This window comes from Schistocerca gregaria, chromosome 1, assembly GCF_023897955.1.
Source record: "Schistocerca gregaria isolate iqSchGreg1 chromosome 1, iqSchGreg1.2, whole genome shotgun sequence".
NCBI classification, from domain to species: domain Eukaryota; kingdom Metazoa; phylum Arthropoda; class Insecta; order Orthoptera; family Acrididae; genus Schistocerca; species Schistocerca gregaria.
In genome coordinates this window covers 993,088,077-993,113,414 of record NC_064920.1, presented here as the reverse complement: position 1 = coordinate 993,113,414, position 25,338 = coordinate 993,088,077, and the positions used below count along the sequence as shown (strand labels likewise).

The 25,338-nt window shown below is 39.3% G+C and overlaps 1 protein-coding gene across 1 annotated transcript in view; it reads right to left on the bottom strand.

Annotated features, from left to right (window-relative positions):
- Positions 1-25,338, bottom strand: part of LOC126284362 (uncharacterized) — a 166,266-nt gene that overhangs the window by 20,921 nt on the left and 120,007 nt on the right. Inside the window, exon 4 of the mRNA XM_049983275.1 lies at positions 3,097-3,384. Coding sequence (XP_049839232.1) covers positions 3,097-3,384 — 288 coding nt within the window. The remainder of the gene's footprint in view (positions 1-3,096; positions 3,385-25,338) is intronic.

The window sequence follows — 25,338 nt, the reverse complement described above, 5'->3', positions numbered from 1 at the left end:
TAGGAACTGGGACAAAACTGAAACCCATTGCCGACTGTGGGATGAAAAATGTTGAAACCCTTGGAGCCGTTGCCAATGGTGTGACAAACTGGAAAGCAGTTGCCTATGGTGAGGTGAAACCAGAAAACTTTATCCTCATTGCCATTTGATATGACCAGTGCTGAGGCTGATATGAAAAGATTAAGGCCCAGGTACACATACAACAGAGAGTTCGTTATTAATATCATAAAAGTACACTTCTCAGTTCTGAAACTGTGATATGGAATGAACACAAAAATAATCTTCCTAAAGTCTCTCTTGTAACACTATGAGAGAAGGAAAGTTGCTACTCACCATATAGCGGAGATACTGAGCCGCAATAGGCACAATAAAGAGATTCACACAATCATAGCTTTCATCCATTAAGGCCTTTGTCAGCAGTACACACACACACACACACACACACACACACACACACACACACACACAACAACTCACACAAGCTCAACTTGCACCCATCTGCAGTCTCAGAGAGCTGAAACTATACTGCGAGCAGCAGCACCAGTGCATGATGGGAGTGGCATCTGGGTGGGGGTAAGGAGGAGGCTGGGGTGGGAAGGGGGAGGGATAGTATGGTGGGAGTGGCTGACAGTGAAGTGTTGCAGTTTGGACGGAGGATTGGAGAGAAGGTGTGTAGGGTGGAGGGGGTAAGTAGCGGAAAGGGGAGAAATAAAAATAAAAATAAGAGAAATTATAAGACTGCGTGTGGCAGTGAAATGACGGCTGTGTAGTGCAGGAATGGGAACAGGGAGGGGGCTGGATAGGTGAGGACAGTGACTAACAAAGGTTGAGGCCAGGAGGGTTACGAGAATGTAGGATGTATTGAAGGGAAAGTTCCCACCTGCACATTTCAGAAAAGCTGGTGTTGGTGAGAAGGATCCATATGGAACAGGCTGTGCAGGTGGGAACTTTCCTTGCAATACATCCTACATTCCTGTAACCCTCCAGGCCTCAACGTTCGTTAGTCACTGTCCTCACCCATCTAGCCCCCTCCCTGTTCCCATTCCCATTCCAGCCCTACACAGCCGTCATTTCACCACCACACCCAGTCTTTTAATTTCTTTTATTTTTAGTTTAATTTCTCTCCTTTCCACTACTTAGCCCCTCCCCCCTGCGCACTTTCTCTCCTACCTTCCGTCCAAACTGCAACACTTCACTGTCTGCCACTCCCACCATACTATCCCTCCCCTTCCCACCCCAGCCTCCTCCTTATCCCCACCCAGTCGCCACTCCCATCATGCACTAGTGCTGCTGTTCACGGTATAGTTTAAGCTCTCTGAGACTGCAGATTTGTGTGCAAGTTGCGCTTGAATGAGTGGTGTGTGTGTGTGTGTGTGTGTGTGTGTGTGTGTGTGTGTGTGTGTGTGTGTGTGTGTGTGTGTGTGTGCGTGTGTGTGTATCTGTGTCTACTGCTGAGAAAGGCCTTAATGGCCGAAAGCTATGATGGTGTGAATCTTTTTATTGTGCCTATTGCAGCTCAGCATCTCCACTATATGGTGAGTAGCATAGAAATAGGTCTAAAATTGTCTACATTATCCGCTTCTCCCTTTTTATAAAGCAACTTTACTACTGAGCACTTTAATCATGCAGGAAATTGACCATTCTTGAAGGAAAAATTGTAAATACAGCTAAGTACAGGGTTAAATGTGTAAAACAGTACTTTAATATTCTACTAGATACTCCATCATATCCACAAGAGTCCTTTAGTCTTCAGTGATTTAATTATTGTCTCAATCTCTCCTTTGAAGAGTTGTATGACTCCCTATAGGAACTAAGTTTTTACGTAATTCCCCAGCAATTCTCAGAAAGTGATTATTAGATACTGTACATATATCTGACTTATCACTAACAGAAACATTTTTGCTATGAACTGACTTTATATTGTCGACTTTGTGCTGCTGGCCAGACACTTCCGTCATGACTGACCATATGATTTAATTTTATCCTATGAATTAGCTATTCTAATTGCATACCACATACTGTTTGACTTTGAAATAACATTTTTAAGCATCTTACAACACTGTTTGTAATGAGCTACTGTAGCTTGATTGTGACTACTTCTAACACTTTGATACAGATATCCTTATCCCACTAGTCAGTCACCCAGGCTGCCTTTTGCTGCTAGTACCCTGTTTCTAACGGGAAGCAACTTTCAAATAATGTAAGAAATGTGTTAAGAAAAGCATTGTATGATGGTCGTTCAATAAGTAATGCATCACATTTTTTTGCTCAGTATGTATTTATTGTTAAGAGTCAGAATTTCGTGACAATATACATCAACATATCTTGCCTGTGTTCTATTTTTCTACGTAGTCTCCATCACGTTCTATGGCTGTACACCAACATTATGGAAGAGCATGCATTCTGCGCCAGTAAAAGCTCTTTCCCTGTAGGCATAGCCATGTTTACACTGCATGACTGACGCTGCCATCATCTTCAAAATGTGTTTCCCATAGAGAATCTTTTAAGAGTCCCAAAGAGATGGAAGTCTGAGGGTGGCAGTCTGGAGTGTAGGGTGGATGAGACAATGAAGTCCAACCCAATTTAGCAATGTGTTCGCGGGCAATTTCTGCATTTCCTGAGGCTGTAACTTTCTTTAACCATTGCCTAACTGTACTATCAACTGCAGAATCACCATACACTGCACACAAATGTTTATGGATGTTCACCACTGTTTCTTTTTCTGCACTCAAGAATTCAGTAACAGCACACTGCTTGTAATGTGAGTTGTATGTAGATGCAATTTCAATGCTGTGCTATGGCACTGCCACCTGCCAGAATGGTTCACCACTGCACAGAACAAACATAAAATGTGACTCACCTACAAGTATGTTTGTCTGTGTATATTAGTAGCTTTTTAGAAAAAATGTGGGGCATTACTTAATGAATGACCCTCGTATTTATCATATATGCTACTGGAACTATAAATATCCTTCCACTCTTGTTCCTTAATGAAGTTTAAAAAACTCTCTATTGCCACTGGATTAGCTTTTCTACATAAAATTTATCTATAGAAATATGTGACCTACACATAACTGATAAATGTATTAGTACCACCTTCGTCAATTCATGTTCAAGACTGTGCCTCTGTGACTGTGCCTCATTCAATTTCTTGTTGGTATTTGCACATTCTGCATGCAGAGATTGCAACTCTTGCTGTGCACTGGATAATAGTTTCTTATTCTGCTTTGCTCTTGCTGTAGCTCTAGCTAGTTTTTGTTGTATCTTTGTAATGTGGTCCCCTGCAGTTTCCATGCTGGCACAGAGCATGCGTTCAGAGCTTCTTAATGCTGCCAGCTTCCACTGATAAATGTCCACTGCATCAGCTGCTTCGACATTAGCAATCTAGAAAGCAAACAAACGAGTGCTGAGCTCGCTAACAAGAATTTTTTTTTTATATGTGAGACAGGGTCATATTAATAATCACATAACTCTAGTGTTTTAAACACAATCTATTTATTTTCCTGTATTATATCATGGTACAGTATAATCCCATTAACACAAATCTGAAGGGACTGAAAAATCAAAGTTTGTTTAAAAAAAAAGTGTTAAGTGAAAAACACAGATTTTAATGTGTATACATGTGCAGTAGTACAGTAATGCACAATACACTTGAGTATCACTTGCTTTACATTATTGGAGACTTCTAACACTATAAAGTGACTGTAAAAGTACAAGAACCAACAAATGACACTATTTTCTTGGAAAAAATTCAAACATGGTTCACTGGTGTTCATGGGAATGAAAGTATCTTGTAATTTCACAACCAACTGTAACTATAGTGTCTGTAAACCCAGCAGTTACATTGGATTTTGAAGCAAATTGTTCTAAACTGTCCAAGGCTGTAAACATTACTGACATTTAGGTGGAATGGTATCTGTATTTTCCTCCTCCCCACTTTCTTTTGGTGACCCTTCTTGTATCTCAGTTACAGCTTTGGGCACATCAGATTCCACAGAAGCACATATGGTAAAACTGTCATCTGCACTAATTAATTCCTGAAAACTAATCCCAGGGTTCACAGTGTGAAGTGGAATCATCTAAATTGTGTACATCTTCATTGTTGCTATGTCTCCAGGCTATGCTAAAGCACTTCTGTATATCATGTGACACAGAATTCCAGGCTGCTGTGATGGCTTTTATAATACCAAGCATATTCCAGTTTGGGTTTGCAATATTGTTTTCAGCAACATGAATTGCAGCTCTTACAAGTTGCTAGCAATAAGCTCTCTTCATGGGAGAAATGATGCCTTGGTCAAAGGACTGAAGGCAATTTGTCAGTTTTGATGGAAAATAACTGAACCTTTATGTTGGTTAGATTCAAATACTGTATGTTATTGGCAGTACATATATCCAACACAAGAAGAACATGACTATTTTGAGCAATCATTTGACTGATGCAATGAAGAAGCCAAGTGCAAAATGATGTGCAATCGATCCAGCCTTTCTTATGGTAAGAGTAGTTGCTAGGGAAAAGTATCCATATTTATGTTTTTAAAACAACATAGTTTCTTGGCCTTGCCAATAACCATGGGATGAAACTTCTCACTGCAGTCTACATTACGTACAAGGGCAACAGTTGCACATTGTTTGCTGTGCACTCCACCATGATACTTATCTCCTTTTATCTCCTGAGTGTGATTTGGAAAAGTTTTGTAGAAAGGTCAAGTTTCATCCATACTGAACACATCACAAGAGGCATAATTTTCTCTCACTTGGTTAAATTCAAGCAACTAGCTATTCACACATTCTTCATTTACTTCATCTGCTTTACCACAAATTTGTACAGATCAAATTGAATGTCTCTTTTGCAACTGATACAGCCAGCCAGCAGAACAAATGAAGTCTTACTGCCTATATTTTTGGGAATTTGCTTTTGAGTGAATCATAGGGCCACATAAGGGTATGTTAGATGTACACATATGATTGAACCATTCTAGCAATAATGTCTCAATGTCTTCATACTCTGCACTACAAAGTTGTTTAGATTTTTTTCTGGAATCTGATGCACCAACATCAATGATTTTACTCAATTCTTGATTATCATTGATAAAGTAAATTTGGGAATTTCAAACTGCTCTGCAATTGCTGTTTCCTTTGTACCACAGTCCACTTAATCAAGAACCTTAAACATTACCTGTACGGTTATAGCTGTGTGTTTGATTGAATTTACTTAAATGTACCGTACACACTGACTGTTGAGGTGATAATCATGGCTGCTGACCTACAGTACATTAGAAATGAATCAACAGTGGGTATTTAACTATGTAGTTATGTTTCTTACATTCCTTTCAGAAAAAAATTAGCACTTAAAATACAATAACACCATGAGTTCATGTTACATTTAATTACTGTAGGGACTGGAAAACAGTTCATAATTCACCTTAACTGAAATTTGTGTTAACTGATAAAACTTCCCATAAGAACTAATGTATTCCTGCTGGGGTCAGTATTTGTCTCTTTACATTAACTGTGAGTCTGTCTTAAGTGAGTTCACACCAATGAGGTTATACTGTATAAAGTCTGATGCAACTGCTGCTTATTGTCAGCAAATTTTGCATATAGACATTAAAAACTATCCACTGTGTGCCTAAAAGGAAATTATGAAAACTAATTTATATCTAGTACTCTCTTTCTGACTAATCGGAATAGCAGAGAATAGAATTTTAATTGAGCTTTCAGTATTTTTTATATAAATGGTCTCATCAAAGTGTGCATTGTAGTTAAGTTTTGTACAATGATCACACACTTTTATACAAAAACAACTAATATAAACACCATAGGAAAAGTACTTACATAGCAATTAAAATGATTGTTTTAACACTTACATAAATATGTATTTTAAAATTACTAATTCATAAGAATAGCAATCAAAAATTTGTTGTACTTCCCTGTATGCCAAGTTTAAAACACTTTCTTATATTAGTTAACTGCACTGAACAATCTGTGTGTGACGTCTTGTAGAACAATTTTAGAGTCAAATGGGACCCTATTTTCCTTAATGAATTAGTCATTTCTCTTTGAATGACAACATTTAAAAAAATCTGAATTTTTTTAGGTGTTTAAAATATTCTCATAATTTCCTTTGCAGTTAGCACTTTAAATTTTAGACCTGTGTGGTTACCGAATATTTATATACCTTTCCATGGCCTCATTGCTTTTATGAAACTTGTCTTTAGAATAATTTGTTGTAACCCAGGACTGTTTGGTTTTGGGGTGTTCCACACTGCTGATGAGTAATATTAGTATGATGTCTTTTGGTAACACCGGATAACATTGTTAACTCCTGCAGGTTTATTATCAGTTAGGAAAACAGGGAAACAGTCATCAGTTGTTTGATCATCATGCGGTATATGAAACCAACCTATTATTTTTCTCTAGTTTCTCATATTATTTATGTTGGTCTAACTAAGAATCCTGAGTGTATTAAGTCTTTCTGTAATACTGAAAACTGAGTTTTCTATTGTAAGTCACAATTCTATATGGTGAGATATTCCCAAGTCTGTACCACATCCTAGACCCTGTTTGTCTAAACCAGTAATTACATTTCCATTCATGCATCTAGCGCAGTAGGATTTTCATTGAGACAGCAAAAACATAATGACTGCAGAGAATTTATAATGTGATTCACTCATTTTTCTATTTGGCTTTATGTGTGTATATTAGCGTTACATCCACTATTATATTAATGTTCTAAATTTTCCATACCAGGATGGCAACTTTGTTTCACCAGAAGATTTGTCCAATATTGTTGTTGTTGTTGTTGTGGTCTTCAGTCCTGAGACTGCTTTGATGCAGGTCTCCATGATACCCTATCCTGTGCAAGCTTATTCATCTCCCAGTACTTACTGCAACCCACATCCTTCTGAATCTGCTTAGTGTATTCATCTCTTGGACTCCCTCTACGATTTTTACCCTCCATGCTGCCCTCCAATACAAAATTGGTGATCCCTTGATGCCTCAGAACATGCCCTACCAACCGATCCCTTCTTCTAGTCAAGTTGTGCCACAAGATCCTCTTCTCCCCAATTCTATTCAATATCTCCTCATTAGTTATATGATCTACCCATCTAATCTTCAGCATTCTTCTGTAGCACCACATTTCGAAAGCATCTATTCTCTTCTTGTCCAAACTATTTATCATCCATGTTTCACTTCCATACATGGCACCACTCCATACAAATACTTTCAGAAATGACTTCCTGACACTTAAATCTATACTCGATGTTAACAAATTTCTCTTCTTCAGAAACGCTTTCCTTGCCATTGCCAGTCTACATTTTATATCCTCTCTACTTTGACCATCATCAGTTATTTTGCTCCACAAATAGCAAAACTCCTTTACTACTACCTTAAGTGTCTCATTTTCTAATCTAATTCCCTCATCATCACCCGACTTAATCCAACTACATTCCATTATCCTCGTTTTGCTTTTGTTGATGTTCATCTTATATCCTCCTTTCAAGACACTGTCCATTGCGTTCAACTGCTCTTTCAATTCCTTTGCTGTCTCTGACAGAATTAAAATGTCATCAGCGAACCTCAAAGTTTTGATTTCTTCTCCATGGATTTTAATACCTACTCCGAATTTTTCTCTTGTTTCCTTCACTGCTTGCTCAATATACAGAATGAATAACATCGGAGAGAGACTACAACCCTGTCTCACTCCCTTCCCAACCACTGCTTTCCTTTCATGTCCCTCGACTCTTATAACTGCCATCTGGTTTCTGTACAAATTGTAAATAGCCTTTCGCTCCCTGTATTTTACCCCTGCCACCTTTAGAATTTGAAAGAGAGTATTCCAGTCAACATTGTCAAAAGCTTTCTCTAAGTCTACAAATGATATATGTCCAATATTTCCAGGTTTAAATTACTCATTTCCCTGAACCATTTATGTTCATATGTGAAAGCAAGTTTTTGTGGCTGCAAAGAAAATTTTTTAGTTTCCCATAACACTTATTAGTGATTATTCCACATCAATTTAGATTTACAATTCTGCAAGTAAAAAGCTCTTGTCACCATTGTTTGCCAACATTGTTTGCCAACATTTTGTGCCATGATTTACCACTGTGCTGTATCAAAATGTACAAAAGCAGTTTTAGAAGTCCAAGATAGAGGAGAATATGTAAATGTTACTTTCCTAGACATCATAAAGTATTTGACACAGTTGATCATGAAACACTTCTAGGATACCTTGATGCACTGGGAATAAGGGAGAGGGGGGGATTGAAAATAAATGCTCGAGATCTTACCTAGGAAACAAAATGCGGAAGGTACACATCTTCCAAATTTCAAGTATCTCAAATTATATGGCTGTAGAGGATGGCCAGCCAGTCTGAACATATCTTTGGATTTGTCTGCAAAATGTTATTTTGAAGGTATCAGCCACATATTTCAAACATTTATCAAGCTTCACTCCTTACATCTGTACAGTGCCTATGCGTATCAATATCAGAAACAAAACCACCTTCATCAACTGATACAGGACAGCCCTCACCAGCAGCAGAAAAACCAGCATCGACTGAAACACTGAAGCAGGACAATCCTCATCAGATGTTGCAGGAACTATAGATGCAGCAACATCATCCAAATCAACAGCAATCGAAAATTTGTTGTACTTCCCTGTATGCCAAGTCGCAGAGGGTGAGCTTACTGGTAGTTGGGAGCTACAATGTCAGGCACGTAATGGGGCCCCTTAGGGGTATGGCAGCAAGAGAGGCGAAGAAAATCTATGTGCACTCCGTGTGCATACCGGGGGGAGTCATTCCAGATGTGGAAAGGGTCCTTCCGGATGCCATGAAGGGTACAGGGTGCACCCATCTGCAGGTGGTCTCTCATGTCAGCACCAATGATGTGTGTCGCTATGGATCTGAGGAAATCCTCTCTGGCTTCAGGCGGCTATCTGATTTGGTGAAGACTGCCAATCTCGCTAGCGGGATGAAAGCAGAGCTCACCATCTGTAGCATTGTCGACAGGACTGACTGTGGACCTTTGATACAGAACCGAGTGGAAGGTCCAAATCAGAGGCTGAGACGGTTCTGTGATCATATGGGCTGCAGATTCCTCGACTTGGGCCATAGGGTGGTGGGGTTTCGGGTTCCACTGGATACGTCAGGAGTCCACTACACACAGCAGGTGGCTACAAGGATAGCAGGGGTTGTGTGGCATGAACTGGGCAGTTTTTTAGGTTAGATGGCCTTGCGCAAGTACAGAAAGGGCAACAGCCTCAAAAGGTGTGGGGCAAAGTCAGGACATGCAGGGACCAAGCAGCAATCAGTATTGTAATTGTAAACTGTCGAAGCTGTGTTGGTAAAGTACCGGAACTTCAAGCCCGGATAGAAAGCACCAAAGCTGAAATTGTTATAGGTATGGAAAGCTGGCTGAAGCCAGAGATAAATTCTGCCAAAATTTTTACAAAGGCACAGACAATGTTTAGAAAGGATAGATTGCATGCAACCAGTGGTGGCGTGTTTGTCGCTGTTAGTAGTAGTTTATCCAGTAGTGAAGTAGAAGTGGATAGTTCCTGTGAATTATTATGGTTTGAGGTTACACTCAACAACCGAGCTAGGTTAATAATTGAGCTGCTCGGGGGAACACAATGGTAAGCGCATCACCGTGTATTTTGTGGTAGATGGGTAATGACACCTTCTGTGGGATGCACAATGCAGTAAACTTACTAGTAGTTCCAAATTCATTCAACAGATGCCAGGGCCGATCTTAATGGTAAGCACCACTGTCTGTCTGTTGCGGAAACATAATGGTAAGTGACAGAGAGAATGGCGGCAAGTAAAAACATCTCCGAGATTATGGCAACAGTGAACATGGTAGAAGACGAGAAATATATTTCCAGTGATACTAATATCTTCAAGAGGGATCCAGAATACATTCCTAATGATTCAGATTACACAGAGGTATGTTATTTTGTAAATATACTGTCTTTAGTATGTTTCACGAACATAATGGTAAGTGCATGTACGTACCATTATGTTCCTGAAGTACGTTAATTCTGAGGTTATTTTAGAATGGCTACATTTTTTGGCTAAGTGGTGTGTGAATGCACATTTCTCATTTATATTGTTACATGTAATAATTGTAATGGTAACAGTAATAGTAGTTTTCATTGTTATACATGTTAATAGCGAATCAGATCATATTGCCCAAAACAACGAACAGTGTATCGCTCCTGCAGAAACCATTCAGGAACAGACAAAGAAATCGTCTCAGAAAAGGTGGTGCTGTGGCCAAAATAAGAACTGGAACATGGTACTGTTTTGGAAATATCTAGTTTCAACTGGTAGATTTCGTGTGATTGAACACCACTTCCCCGTGAGTGGGCACACAATGTTGCCGTCCGATAGAGATTTCGCGACAATTGAAAATTACGTTCACCAACAAGTACAAGATTGTACAGTCCAGATCAGTGGTACGAGATCATCAAGAAGTCAGCTAGGAAGAATCCATTGCTCTTTTCAGAGAGGATTTCTATAAAATACGATACTCTAAAGAAGCGTTTGTCTTAAGAAAGAAGACAGTTGATAGTCGAGATGTCAACCTAAGGAAAGTACGTAGGTGGAAGGTGATCTCCGAATATCCATCATCTTTATTCATCAGCGAGAAATTTTGTCATGACATTTGGCATGAAATAAGCTTCAGGAAACGTGGAAGGCAAGGACCAGTTCCTATGCTTCGACTTAAATACAATGGGCCAAGGCTTATTGAAAAGAAGAAAATTGCTGACGTCCTGTCACTCCTAAATTACATACCTCCGGTCAACCATGGATTTATCCTGTCACTATATCCAACAGTTTTGGATGAAAAAGACATTAGTAATGAGAATGATGAATGATTTTGCAGTTTCAGTAAAGTGCTGTATACTTACTGTAAAATTTAATATGTAATGTTCTATCACTACGTGTTGTTAATGGTGTACGGTAATGTAATAATTTTTGTATATTTCATTTGTTTTAGTCAGTTCTGAGTTTCATTTATGTTTGTATAGTAGAAGATAGATATTAGAATCACTACAGAATAAAAGGACTGTTAAAAAAAATTATTCAGATTTGCAGATCAATTGAAAATTTAGATACGCTGAATCTTGAAACTGTGAATTTGGCGCTTACCATTTTGTTCCCCCGAGCAGCTTAATTGGCTCCTTTTACTGACCTCCTGAGTCAGCAGAATTAGTGACAGAACAACTGAGAGAAAATCTGGAATACATTTCACATAAATTTTCTCAGCATGTTATAGTCTTAGGTGGAGATTTCAATTTACCAGATATAGACTGGGACACTCAGATGTTTAGGACGGGTGGTAGGTACAGAGCATTGAGTGACATTATACTGAGTGCACTATCTGAAAATTACCTCTAGCAATTAAACAGAGAACCAAAACATGGAGATAACATCTTGGACCTACTGATAACAAACAGACCTGAACTTTTTGACTCTGTATGTGCAGAGCAGGGAATCAGTGATCATAAGGCCATTGCAGCATCCCTGAATATGAAGTAAATAGGAATATAAAAAAAGGGAGGAAGGTTTATCTGTTTAGCAAGAGTAATAGAAGTGAGATTTCAGACTACCTAACAGTTCAGAACGAAAATTTCTGTTCCGACACTGGCAATGTTGAGTGTTTATGGAAAAAGTTCAAGGCAATCGTAAAATGCGTTTTAGACAGGTACGTGCCAAGTAAAACTGTCAGGGACAGGAAAAACCCACTGTGGTTCAACAACAAAGTTAAGAAACTACTGCGAAAGCAAAGAGAGCTTCACTGCAAGTTTAAATGCAGCCAGAACCTCTCAGACAAACAGAAGCTAAATGATGTCAAAGTTAGCATAAGGAGGGCTATGCATGAAGAGTTCAGTGAATTCAAACATATAATTCTATGTACCGACTTGACAGAAAATCATAGGAAGTTCTGGTCTTACGTTAAATCAGTAAGTGGCTCAAAACAGCATATCCAGACACTCTAGGATGATGATGGCATTGAAACAGAGAATGACACGCATAAAGCTGAAATACTAAACACCTTTTTCCAAAGCTGTTTCACAGAGGAAGACCGCACTGCAGTTCCTTCTCTAAATCCTCGCACAAACGAAAAAATGGCTGACATTGAAATAAGTGTCCAAGGGATAGAAAAGCAACTGAAATCACTCAACAGAAGAAAGTCCACTGGACCTGACGGGATACCAATTTGATTCTACACAGAGTACGCGAAAGAACTTACCCCCCTTCTAACAGCCATGTACCGCAAGTCTCTAGAGGAACAGAAGGTTCCAAATGATTGGACAAGAAGACAGGTAGTCCCAGTCTTCAAGAAGGGTCATCGAGCAGATGCGCAAAACTATAGACCTATATCTTTGACATCAATCTGTTGTAGAATTTTATAACATGTTTTTGCTCGCGTGTCATGTCATTTCTGGAAACCCAGAATCTACTCTGTAGGAATCAACATGGATGCTGGAAACAGCACTCACGTGAGACCCAACTCACTTTGTTTGTTCATGAGATCCAAAAATATTAGATGCAGGCTCCCAGGTAGATGCCATTTTCCTTGACTTCCAGAAGGTGTTCGATACAGTTCTGCACTGTCACCTGATAAACAAAGTAAGAGCCTATGAATATCAGACCAGCTGTGTGGCTGGATTGAAGAGTTTTTAGCAAACAGAACACAGCATGTTGTTCTCAATGGAGAGACATCTAAAGACGTTAAAGTAACCTCTGGCGTGCCACAGGGGAGTGTTATGGGACCATTGGTATTCACAATATATATAGATGACCTAGTAGATAATGTCAGAAGTTTCATGCAGCTTTTTGCTGATGATGCTGTAGTATACAGAGAAGTTGCAGCATTAGAAAGCTGCATTGAAATTCAGGAAGATCTGTAGTGGATAGGGACTTGATGCAGGGTGTGGCAGTTTTCTGGTCAAACTTGAAAATTTACTCCAGCAACTCAAACCTGAAAAGTTATGTAAAAAAATTGTTGTTTGTGCTGATTTTAATATAGATGTGAGAAAAAACTGACAAATTTGCCTTTAAGATGAAGGAGCTGATGTCCATATATGGTTTTATTCTAAATTTTGTAGAAATGACAAGGGTAACTGCTTCATCAGCATCCTGCATAGATAACGTTGCTAGTAGCTTAAACTACAGAGTAACAGAAAAATATATAGTAAGCTTAGGGATCTCAGACCACAGTGCTCTATTAGTGCCATTACCCTGTGTTAGCCTGAAGCACATAAATAAGAAAATCAGAAATTTTAGACAAGAAAATATATAAATGTTCCTCAATAAAATCAGCCTCATCTCATGGTCATTTACTACTAAGTCCTCAGTAAATGAAAATTTCAGTAACTTTCTGTAGGCTTTCTTGATGGTGTTCAATGAATGCTTTCCTTTTATAACTATAAAAACTGACACATGTAAGAAGGGTTCATGGATAACAAGGGATATTCAGATTTCAGGCATGAGGAAAAGAGAACTTAATATGGAGGTGAAAGCCAATCGAGACCCAGAATTCTTAAATTATGTAAGGCAATATAAGAAAATCGTTGATAAAGTTGTCCGGCAAGCCAAAATATCAGTGAATAATAATTAAATTTCAAATGCTAAAAGTAAGTCTACAGCAATATGAACCATTGTAAAGAATGAAATAGGTATCAAAAAAGGCAGACAACAGAAACTTGAACTGGTGGTTGAAGGTGAGACTGTTTGGGATCCTACACAAATCTGTGAAGTGTTTCATAAATCCATGTAAAACTGATGAACTTTCACCGTCAAACATGTACCCTGTTTCCAGTTTATGTAAAGTCACTAAATTTAAATTCACCCATATATCCTACTCTGGCATAGCTGATATCACAAAGTCCTTGAAGAATTTAAATTCTGTAGGTTGGGATGAAATTCCTACAAAAATAATAAAGGCAGTCATCCATAGTATTGCACATCCTCTGTCCCTTATAATGAATCAATATTTTGAGGAAGGATGTTTTCTTGATAGACTGAAGTATGCTGAAATATGACCCATTTACAAAAAAAGACAGACACAATGAAGTGAGTAATTATAGACTACTATCATTGTTATCAATATTTTCCAAAATATTTTAAAGAGTTGCATGTTACTAGATAGTTAGCTATAATAATCTGCAAAATATTATCCAGAACAATCAGCTTGGTTTCCAAAGAGGACACTGCACTGGGCAAGCCATTAATGAACTTATTACAAAAATTAGTAGTGGTCTAGATAAAAATATGAATGTATCGGACATCTTTTGTGACCTATGTAAAACTACTACTTCGCAAGCTACAAGCATATGGTTTTAGTGAAAATTCGCTGAGATGGATGTCATCTTACCTATTAAACAGGAAACAAAGAATAGTAATAGAAGAAACTGGTAAGAGGTGCTTCTCAAGTTGGAAATAGACAAACAAGGTGTGCCACAAGGATCTATCGTTGGGCCAATGTTGTTCTTGTATTATATAAATGACCTGCTGACTAACAAAAATTCAGACACTATTCTTTATGTGGATGACACTACAGCAATAGTCTGTTACAAGAAGAGTGAAAATTTAATTAGTCATCTTCAGCAATCTCAGGCTGAAATTGAGCCTGGGTGAGAAATAATGATCTGAAATTAGATCTAACACAGACACAACTCATTCACTTTACCACAAAACAAGCTGTATAGGATATACTAGAAATGCCATATGAGGACAATCACCTTTCCACCACAAACAGTACCAAATTTCTAGCTGTAATGCTGAACAAGAATTAATCATGGACAGATCATGTAGATGCCATGTGTCACTGTCTAAATGTCTAATTTTACAATGAATGTAATAAGCAATGTAATAGCAACAACAGTCAAAAAAGTTGTATATCATGCATTTTCTGTATCTGTGATTATATATGGTATAATTTTTTGGGATCAGAGAAAACGAACTTACAGAGAGATAGAAATAGAACCATGGCAGATGCAGTAAAAAAGAATCATGCAGACCTCTGTTCAAGGCCTTTGATCTTATATCTTATGACTGTTCCTGACCTCTGTATCTATGAGACAATTAAGTTTTCTAAACAAAACTCACAACTTTTTGAGTATAATCTGTTTAAGCATGATTATGAAACTAGAAACAAATATTGGTATAAGTTACCAACTCACAGACTAAAATTGCTTACTATATGGGTATGAGGTTGGGAAATAAAGTCTGTGAAAAATTTTAAAAGTTATGAACCAGAAGAATTTGGAAATCATTTAAAAAAAATATCTAGGAAGTAAATATTATTACATTTTATTCTGTTATGCTAAAAAGTACTTTAAGTAAATATTTATTCTCAATTTTACTTTATTTTCAACATTATCATTTTAAATCATTTTCTGGTACTTAAAATTAAAAAAATACCTGTAATTATTCTGTATACTTACAATTAGAAAGTAGCTTTAAACTGAGGAGTCACCTATGTCTCAATCATCTGACTGGATATGACATGAACTTCTGTACCAATAAAAAATAAATAAATAAAACAACTCTTAAAGGGCGTAATGTGAACATAGTGGGTAGGTGTTTTTAGATATTTATGTTGATCAACAAGTAAAATGAGATGAATGTATCAAAGCAATTGTGAAAACTGTATGGGAGTGACAAGTTGATAGCTGACAGGTCACTGAAACACTCTCTTTGCGAATGAGGTTCTTTAGAGAAAATGAGTGTTCTTTTTCCTGCATTATGTAAGTTTGGATTGTGTTCATGCAGCATAATAAACGTGATCATTTCCAGTGTAAAATCCATGCAAGCATTTTCTTTTATATAGTGTAATTACTCCTACATCAGTGGTGACCCCGGAACTACAGTGGTGTGGAAGTAGACAAGTTTCTTTACACAGTTTCCATGCCTTCTCGTATCGACATGTCATCTGCACAGAATCTCTTGTGCGACATCAATGATGTCATCCAGAATATCAAGAATGAGCTTGACATGATGCAGCAAACCCCTCAGTTCACAGTGCCATGGATTCCTACACCTTATACTGAGTTCGTCCACAATGTTACGTTTCCAACCGCGCCACATGTACCGGTGATTCCCACACCGCCACCACAGAATATTGTCTCACACAAACAGCCTGTAGGACACGCTGATATCAAACGAAATATGCTCGCATTTTCATCACCCATATTGGTGTCGCTCCCACGAGTTCCAGACTTTCTGTTCGCTGGCTCTTGTGGCTCACCTGCATTGTGATTTCAAATTCGACCCCTGCTTTTTGTTCCCAAACGTCTGGAAATTTGGTTTGCTACTATGGAGAACATTTTTGTGCAGCAACAAATAGTCGATAATTTTGAACAGTTTATGCTAGTGTTATGCAATCTGGACCAATGTGCTTCATCAGTGGAATCAGATATAATTATGCAACCCTCATCACAACAAGCTTATGCCATCATCAAAAGGGCATTAATTTCATGTTTGCACAAAACCTGTGGATCAGTGGGTCACACAGCTCCTGTACCATGAGAAATGCAGTAACAGGTAGCCTTCAGACTTTTATCGGCATTTACGTGCTATGGTGGACCCTTCCATGTACTCAGACACATTAGTTGTGCACATCTGGCAATAACAGTTATCTTCACAGAAGTGGTTAACCTTAATTGCATACTAGGGCCGGCCATTAGATAAGTTGCTGCAAGGGGCCGATAGAGTGCACTCCCTGCTCGACTTGCACACCACAGTGGCCACCGCCACAACCACCTCGGTTAACGACTCCTGCTGAGCGCTGCTGGAGATGATCGACGCGGCACCACCAGCTTATGCCACCGCAACTGCATGATGAGTGCTGGCCATAAATGAAGATTTCCTATCTCTCTGCACTGCCCTTCATCAACTGACCACCCAGCTGCAGTGTTTGGAGACACGTGATGTTGTGGCGGCCATACACGCATGCATCCTCACCAGCTGACATGCCCGCCATGTCATGTAAACAATGGCACCAGTTATTGCTGGTTTCACCAGTGTTTCGGTGTGCAAACCACAAAGTCTAAGATGTGGTGCTTGCACCCAAACGTGTCCCACTGCCTGCTTTATGCACAGCTGACCATGACGACAAACAACTGCACTAATCTCACAGATTCGTGAGAGGAGGACACCCACGTTTCAGCGTGAGCCTACATTATGTGGATTGACTTCTCTCACAGCTGTCAGGTACGCAGCTTCACAAAGACTTTTTGTTTCTGATTGCTCTACGGGGTCAATGTTTTTGGTTGGCACTGCCTCTGATGTCAGCGCTCTGCCTGTAAATTTCTTTCCTTCAGACAAAGATGTTGAAGAGACCACCTTGAAAGCAGTCAACGATTCAGTCATCCATACATAATCACAAAAAACACTGACAGTGGACACTGTGCAACCAGAAAAATGCAACTGGACCTTTGTTATGGCTGACATTGACCGACCTATACTAGGGGCTGATTTCCTGGGAAAACATGCATTGTCCGTGGATTTACACAAGTCACACCTCATCCATTCTACCAATGGATGGGTTATCCTGGAAATACAAGGACGTCTGACCTCTCATGAATGCCCTAGAATAGACAACCTTAGTGAGCCCACCTGGGGGGACACCATAGCAAGGAAGGAGTGTGACCTGCAGAAGGCCCAAATGGCATCAAAACAGTTGATGGCACAACAACATGCTCCCGCTGTTTCAACCACAAAGGCAACACCCACGCCACAACGTGAACCAGAAAGAACACAGCGAAACATAAGACAGTGCACCACATCTGTACAACTACAGGCCCACCAGTTTCCTCATGTGTTCGCAAGCTTGCACCTGATCGCTTGTCGGAAACCACAACCATTTTCAGTGCGATGCTACAAGAAGGAACTATACATCCGTGGTTCTCTCCTCTGCAGCTTGGCCATAAAAAGAATGGGTCATGGCACCTGTGCAGTGATTATCGAGCTTTGAATGCCTGAACTGTTCCAGACAGATGCCCTGTGCCACATATACAGGATTTCACCCATTCACTGGCCAGAGCTACCATATTCAGTGTTTTAGATTGTCATAAGGCTTATAATTAGATCCCAATGGCAGAGCAGGACATACCAAAGACTACAATGAAAACCCCATTCTGGCTGTTTGAATTTTTGGTGATGCCATTTGTGCTGAAAAACACCACTCAGACATGGCAACGGTTTCTGGACAACTTGCTAAGAGGGCTACCATATTGTTTTGCTTATCTAGAAGATATTCTGGTGTTTTCTGAGAACATCTCCGATCATCAGAAACACGTGAATGAGGTGAGGAGCAGGCTTATTGCTCATGGAATAACACTCAACACGGACAAGTGCATGTTTGGGGAACCTGTGGTGACTTTCCTGGGTTATAAAGTGTCAGCTCAAGGAATTTTCTCATGCCAGAGAAGCTGGAGTTGCTGCGTACCCTACCATGGCCTCAAACCCACCACGACCTCCAACGATTCCCAGGAATGATAAATTTCTATCATCACCACCTCCCTGGAACAGTAGCTATCCAGACGCCACTGAACAATGCCTTGGCAGGACACAACAAAATTGGCAAGCACCCACTTTTCTGGACAACCGAGATGAACTCTGCTTTCAAGGCACTGCAAAACAGCCTACATGATGCAGTGGGGCTTGCACATCCTGCACCGGGAGCTCAGCTAGCCATAGTAGTGGATGCAAGCCAAATTGCAATAGGTGGAGCACTTCAGCAGAGAGTGAAGGGTTATTGGCAGCCGCTAAGTTTTTCTCACAAAAGCTGCAGGGAGATCAAACTCGTTGGAGTGCATATGACAGGGAATTCCTTCCAATGTATGAAAGTTCAGGCACTTCCATTCTTTCATTGAGGGCAAGCCATTCACCATATACACTGACCAAAAACCTCTCATGGCAGCTTTCTACAAAATCAACGATTCATGTTACCCCTGTGTGGCCCACCATTTCGAGTTTATATGCGAGTTTTCGACAGATGTGTGTCACATTCATGGGGCCGACAACATTGTGGCAGACTATTTCTCACGCATTAATGGGATAAGTTCAATGTTGGATTATTCTGAAATGGCAGGGGCTCAGGCTTTAGATGCACAGCTGCAGTCCTTGTTGGTGGACTCATCCACTGTCCTATGTTTTCAACTTGTGGACACCCCCTGCAGCACTGTTAAGGTATGCTGTGACACCTCTACGGTTAGACCACGCCCATACATCACTCCCCAGTTCTGATGAAAGGTATTTGACAGCATTCACAATCTGGCACACCCAGGAACCAATGCCTCAGTGCAGTTAGTGATGGACTGTATTGTGTGGCCTTCAGTCAAGAAAGATACATGGGAGTGGGCCCGCAGCTGCTATCAGTGTCAATGTAACAAAGTGGGACGCCATGTTCATGCTCCAGTAGGGCAATTCCCCCACTCCAACAGCATGTTTTGGCCATGTACACATTGACTTGGTTGGACCTCTCCCTCCTTCAGAAGGTTACAGGTACTTGTTTACAGCTGTGGATCATTGCACAGGGTGGGCAGAGGCTACACCAATCAGGGACATTGCTGCAGAGACTACTGCACGGGCATTCTTGGAAACCTGGGTAACTCATTTTGGGTGTCCATTTTTCATTACCACCAACCAAGGACACCAATTCGAGTTGACCCTGTTACAACAACTGTCGAAGATCTGCGGCTTCCAACAAAACCAGATAACTAATGAAACATTACTTTATCTCATTGCTACCTATCAGAACCCCTCAGAGAGCATTAAAAATAAACACCAGTCCTAATAGCCCAATTGTAAAGTGACCTGTTTCCAAATTACATACAAAAAACCACTATTTCAGTATACATATAATTAGAAAATGATGTTTTGCTGATTAACGTTGTTCTTATGTGAGAAACACAATATAAATGTGAAATTAATACCATAACTAATTGAAAGAAATGTAGCACATGGTCAGGATGTACCAGTAAACCTATCATTATAAAATTACTACAGCAAATTAAATTGAACATATAAATAAAGCACGTTAATTGAATCTCCGATATAACTTAGCACTAAAATTCAGGCACTAGTTGAATTGTTATAAACAAATTCAAAAATGTAATTGTTACCTGTAACATAATCAGACAGAAAATGTTATATTAACTCGCAACTAAGTTGAAAATAGGTTCACCTTGTTCAGCACTGAGATTGTAAATTTTTAGCAATGTGTATCTCATATTCAGTTTAACTTTTAATTGTGATTTTACATAAAATTGTAATTTTCATTGTATGCAATTGTTAACAAAAGTATAGAGGTCACGCAGGTGCCTTGGGGCACTTGTTTTTTGGCTAGTGTTGCTAGCAAATGTATTGTAGGCTCACTTGTTTGTTGATTGTTGTGAAATCTGTGTCTTGTTTGATGTCAACTTTGGGTACATGTGACGTAACAGGTACACTTTCACCAGGCTCGGACACCAGAGTCCTGGAAATATATTGGTATTAAAACTGCACTGTACTTTGGAATTTATTTGGGAGTCTACTGCAATCCTTTTCATAGGCTGCGCAGCGAAGAGACATGAATACAGGAATTTTACAAAACCCCGAGAACTAAACAACTCTCAATGTTGGTAGAATAGACATGAAAACAACAGCGCATCGATTGGGCATTTCACTCAAAACATTTGCAATGCGGAGGTGGGAAAATATAAACATCTCACTAGCTACCACTCAGCCAGCAACGGTTTGGTGAAAACGTGGCACCGGACTTTAAAGGCTGCCCTGATGTGCCACGAGGACTCATGGACTCAAGAATTGCCACTGGTTTTGTTGGGATTACAGACTGCATTAAAAACAGACATCAGTTGTTCCTCAGCAGAGTTGGTAGATGGAGAACCACTACATGTTCCAGTGGAATTCCTTACACCAGTTACTCTCCCAGATGAGACACAACTACCCCACCTCTTGCAACAAATGAGGAAACAGGCAGAGATTCTACTTGCAGCCCCAATGTCTCAGCATGGTACGCACCCAGTGTTCATACACAAGTCCCTTGATACTTATTCTCACATCATGTTCCACACAGATCTGGTACGTCATGCTTTTCGGCTGTACACTGGACCATACGAAGTGCTAGGACGGGACACACACACACACACACACACACACAATGGATATCTTCCTCCAGGGAAAGCCGACCAAGGTTTCCATTGAGCAGGTAAATCCTGCTTGGACAATGACAGCACTGACCACAATCTCACAGACAACGTTAGACACACCTTGCAATGAACCCACACCCATCGCAGAGCCAGACAGAGGTGACCCACCGGAGCTCCACACCATGGGACCTAATGCATCGGCGGAATCATCGAGCAGCACTCACACCTGCACTATCTGCACTCAGGCAGGTCAAGTGGTGAAGTTTAAGTACCCCACCATACCTGGTGTACAACACTTCAGGGGGGAGGGGGCTGTGTGGGAGTAACAAGTCAATAGTCGACAGGACTCTGAAACCCTCTATATGCGAATGAGGTTCTTTGGAGAAAAGGAGTGTTCTTTTCACCGTGTTAATGTATGTTTGTATTGTGTTAATATGGCATAATAAAAGTGATCATTTCCGGTGTAAAACCCACGCAAGTGTTTTCTTTTATTAGTGTAATTACTCCTACAAATGTGTCACATGAGGGATGAATGTGGTAGTACTGAGAGCAGAGAGGATCCAATGAAACAAAAGTAGATGTGCAGTTCTGACATTTCTGATTTGTTTAGTGATAGTTTTTGTTTTGACTAGAATATAGTTTCTTTGATTGAATACTCTTGTTTCTTAAAGCAAAGTTTATACAAGTGAATTCTTGATAAACCAACTGCTGTAGCTGAATAATAACATTTTTGGTGACCATGGCTATACAAACACAACACTAGTTTCACCGACATAAAGTGCACACAAACTCTAGTAGCAGAAGAGAACATACCCAAGACTGCCATTACAACCCCTTTTGCCACTTTTCAAAATGTTTATACAGCTTTTGTACTTAAATGCAGTCAAAACATGCCAACAATTTATTGACAATGTTTTGGGTTATATTTCTGTTTTGTAATATGATATATTTATTTTTTCTAAAACTGTAAGCAAACATATAGTTCATTTTTCAACTCCTCGGTGACTATGGCATAACCAAACAATAACAGGAAGTATGTGCAAGAACAAAAACAAATAGCCTTTTTTGGGATATTTGGTTACAACATCAAGAATTTCTTCATTACCAGATGGCACCAACATCTCCCAGGGACAGCAGAATTACAGGAACCTCCCACGGGAATTACAGGAACCTTTCACAGCATCACTCACACGAACTATTGCCTAGGGCAAGCACAACACTGTTTGGTTATCAGAAATGCAACAGTTTTACAAGGCAGTGAAAGAAGGTATAGTCAATGTGACACTTTTAGTACATCCTGTTCCCTTAGCTCTTATGGCTATCACGGCAGTTGCCAGTCATATGGCAAACAAGGCAGTTTTACAATACAATAAATCTGCTTGGCAGCTCCTTGGATATTTCATGGAAACTAAGTGAAGAAAAACGGGGGAGTGAATATGGCACAGTTACTGGAAGTTTTTGAAGCCATCAGGCCCTTTTGGGTATTATTGGATGCTAAAGATTTCATTATATTCACCAACCATAGACCTCTAACATTTGTTTTCAAGCAGTGTGGTGAACACAATAGATCATATCGACCACACAAATTACAATCTGTGGAACATTAACTGCTCTGACAAACTGCCATGTTTAATTCAGTCTGCCTTTATATTTCATACAGTGTTCATGTGTATCAGTCTTTATGGTAAAATATAAGTGTATATAGAAAACTTGGGAACTGTTTATTATGTATATTACAATCCGTATCCAGAATCCCATAGAAAAATTCACAGTTGACATACGGGATATATCAGGGACAGAAAATTTTCTGCAGATTACCTTTCATGAATAAATAGCGTATCACCCATTGTTAACTGTAATGAATCAGCAGTGGTTCAAGGCAACAACACACAGTTGCATGAGTTCCTCTCAGAAAAGAAAACTGGTCTCTCAACTAGCATGAATATTGTTGCCTAATTTACATTCAAAAATTTGATGCAATGTCTCTACAGGAAGGCAACACCCTCTGTAATTAGAAACTTTCTCCAGGGAAGGATCTTATAATGTTCATGATCTGGCACATCTGGATACAAAAAACATGGAATTTCTAATTGCAGTCTGTTTCCTTGTGCCCGATATAAACAAAGAGTGAAAAAGATGGGTACAATAATATTTGGCTTGCGAAAGGAGCAAAGTGGGACATTATATCCAGCCTCCTTTCTGACATTTCTGATTTGTCTACTCTTAGTTTTTCCTTTGACTGGAATGTAATTTCTTTGACTGAATATTCTTGTTTTTCCCTGCAAAGTTTATGCACCTGAATTCTTAATAAAACAACCAATTAAATGCTGTAAATAAATAATAACATTGAAAGAATTTGTTGAGTATGCTATACCCTATGAATAGTAAGCTCAATGAGTAATAGTTCATGTTGAGTAACAACATATTTAGACACATACATTCTATAATTAATTGTGGAATAATATTCTGGGGTACAGATGCTCAAAATATGGAAAATTTATTCACACTGTAAATGTAAAACATCAGAATAAACAACAAAGCCCACTGCATCCAGCTATTTAAAAAATTGGGTATTTTGTCAGATACAAGTTAATAGATGTTCAAATTACAGTTTCATACACAGAAACAATTAGCAATATGCAGCAAACAGCTTCATACACGATCAGCAAACCGGATTGAGTGGTTGCTTGTATCTGGACAGAAAGATGGAAGTTAGGCATCAGGCCACTATATTTTACCGTCGAGTCAAGCTATGTAATAAACTGCAAAAATAGATCACAGACATAAAGGAATGTCTTAAAGTATGAAGGGTGATCAGAATCTGAGCTTACAAGGCTGAAATTCCTAGCATTCTGTCGGTTATAGAGAAATTAGTAGTTTGGGGTAATCCTGATAAATGTAGCTGGCAACTGTGCAGAGTCTCAGTCACCCACCACCTAACATGCTAGTTGTAGGTGAACACAAATGGTCACTAATTGGAAAACTGTTTTGATGAGGACATCTGCTCAGTTATTTGATTTATGTGGGCAAAACACGTAAACACTACTGAAATTCACTGTCAGCTGGTAGAGGTATGGGCACAGACTATAATGTCTAATCAGCGTATCACAGAATGGTTTATGGCTGGTAGAGAAAATGTCACTGACAAGGATCAAAGTGGCTGTCCCAGTACAGCATCACCAGATTTGATCAAACCTCACATGAAGAAGCTGATTCATGGCAACAGGAGGATCACATTGCAGCACGTGATGGTAGAATTGGAATATCACTTGGAAGCATTCGTCACATTGTTCATGATATTCTGTGGTATTTGGAAGTTTTTTCACAATGGGTACCATGAAATCTGACCAACCAACTTAAGGAAAATTGAATGGGGCAAGTCTACAACTTTTGCTATGGTTCTCCATAGAAGGGAACAGTTTTCTTCAACACACTGTCATGGGTGACTAAACGTGGATGCACCACTCCACTCCCAGTAGTAAGTGATGTCAGTGAGTGAAAACACTCCTCCTCTTTTGCTGATACAGTTAAACTCAAATTGTAATATCTAAAAAAAAATTATTTAGTGAAACAGTATCCAAAGAAAATTGTCCATCTTATACTAAAAGTTAGTGTTGATTATGTCAATTTGCAAAAGTGTAGTTTCTGTGATAAATGTTCATTGGCAGGAGAGAGTATTTAGTGAAAACATTAATAATTTCGTTAAAAATAAAATATAGAAATGAATGTAAGTCATAATTGTACTGAGTATAACAATCTAAAGGTATTAGATCACGTAATTGTCTGTGTATGTGCGGATGGATATGTGTGTGTGTGTGTGTGTGTGTGCGAGTGTCCTTTTTTTCCCCCTAAGGGAAGTCTTTCCGCTCCCTGGATTGGAATGACTCCTTACCCTCTCCCTTAAAACTCACATCCTTTCGTCTTTCCCTCTCCTTCCTGAAGAAGCAACCATCGGTTGCGAAAGCTAGTAATTCTGTGTGTGTGTTTGTGTGTTTTGTTCATTGTGCCTGTCTGCTGGCGCTTTCCCGTTTGGTAAGTGTAAGTCTTGGAATCTTTGTTTTTAATATATTTTTCCCATGTGGAAGTTTCTTTCTATTTTATTTATATTATATATTTACATGTACAAAATCTCACCATTTGTATCAACACATCTTTACAACAAAACA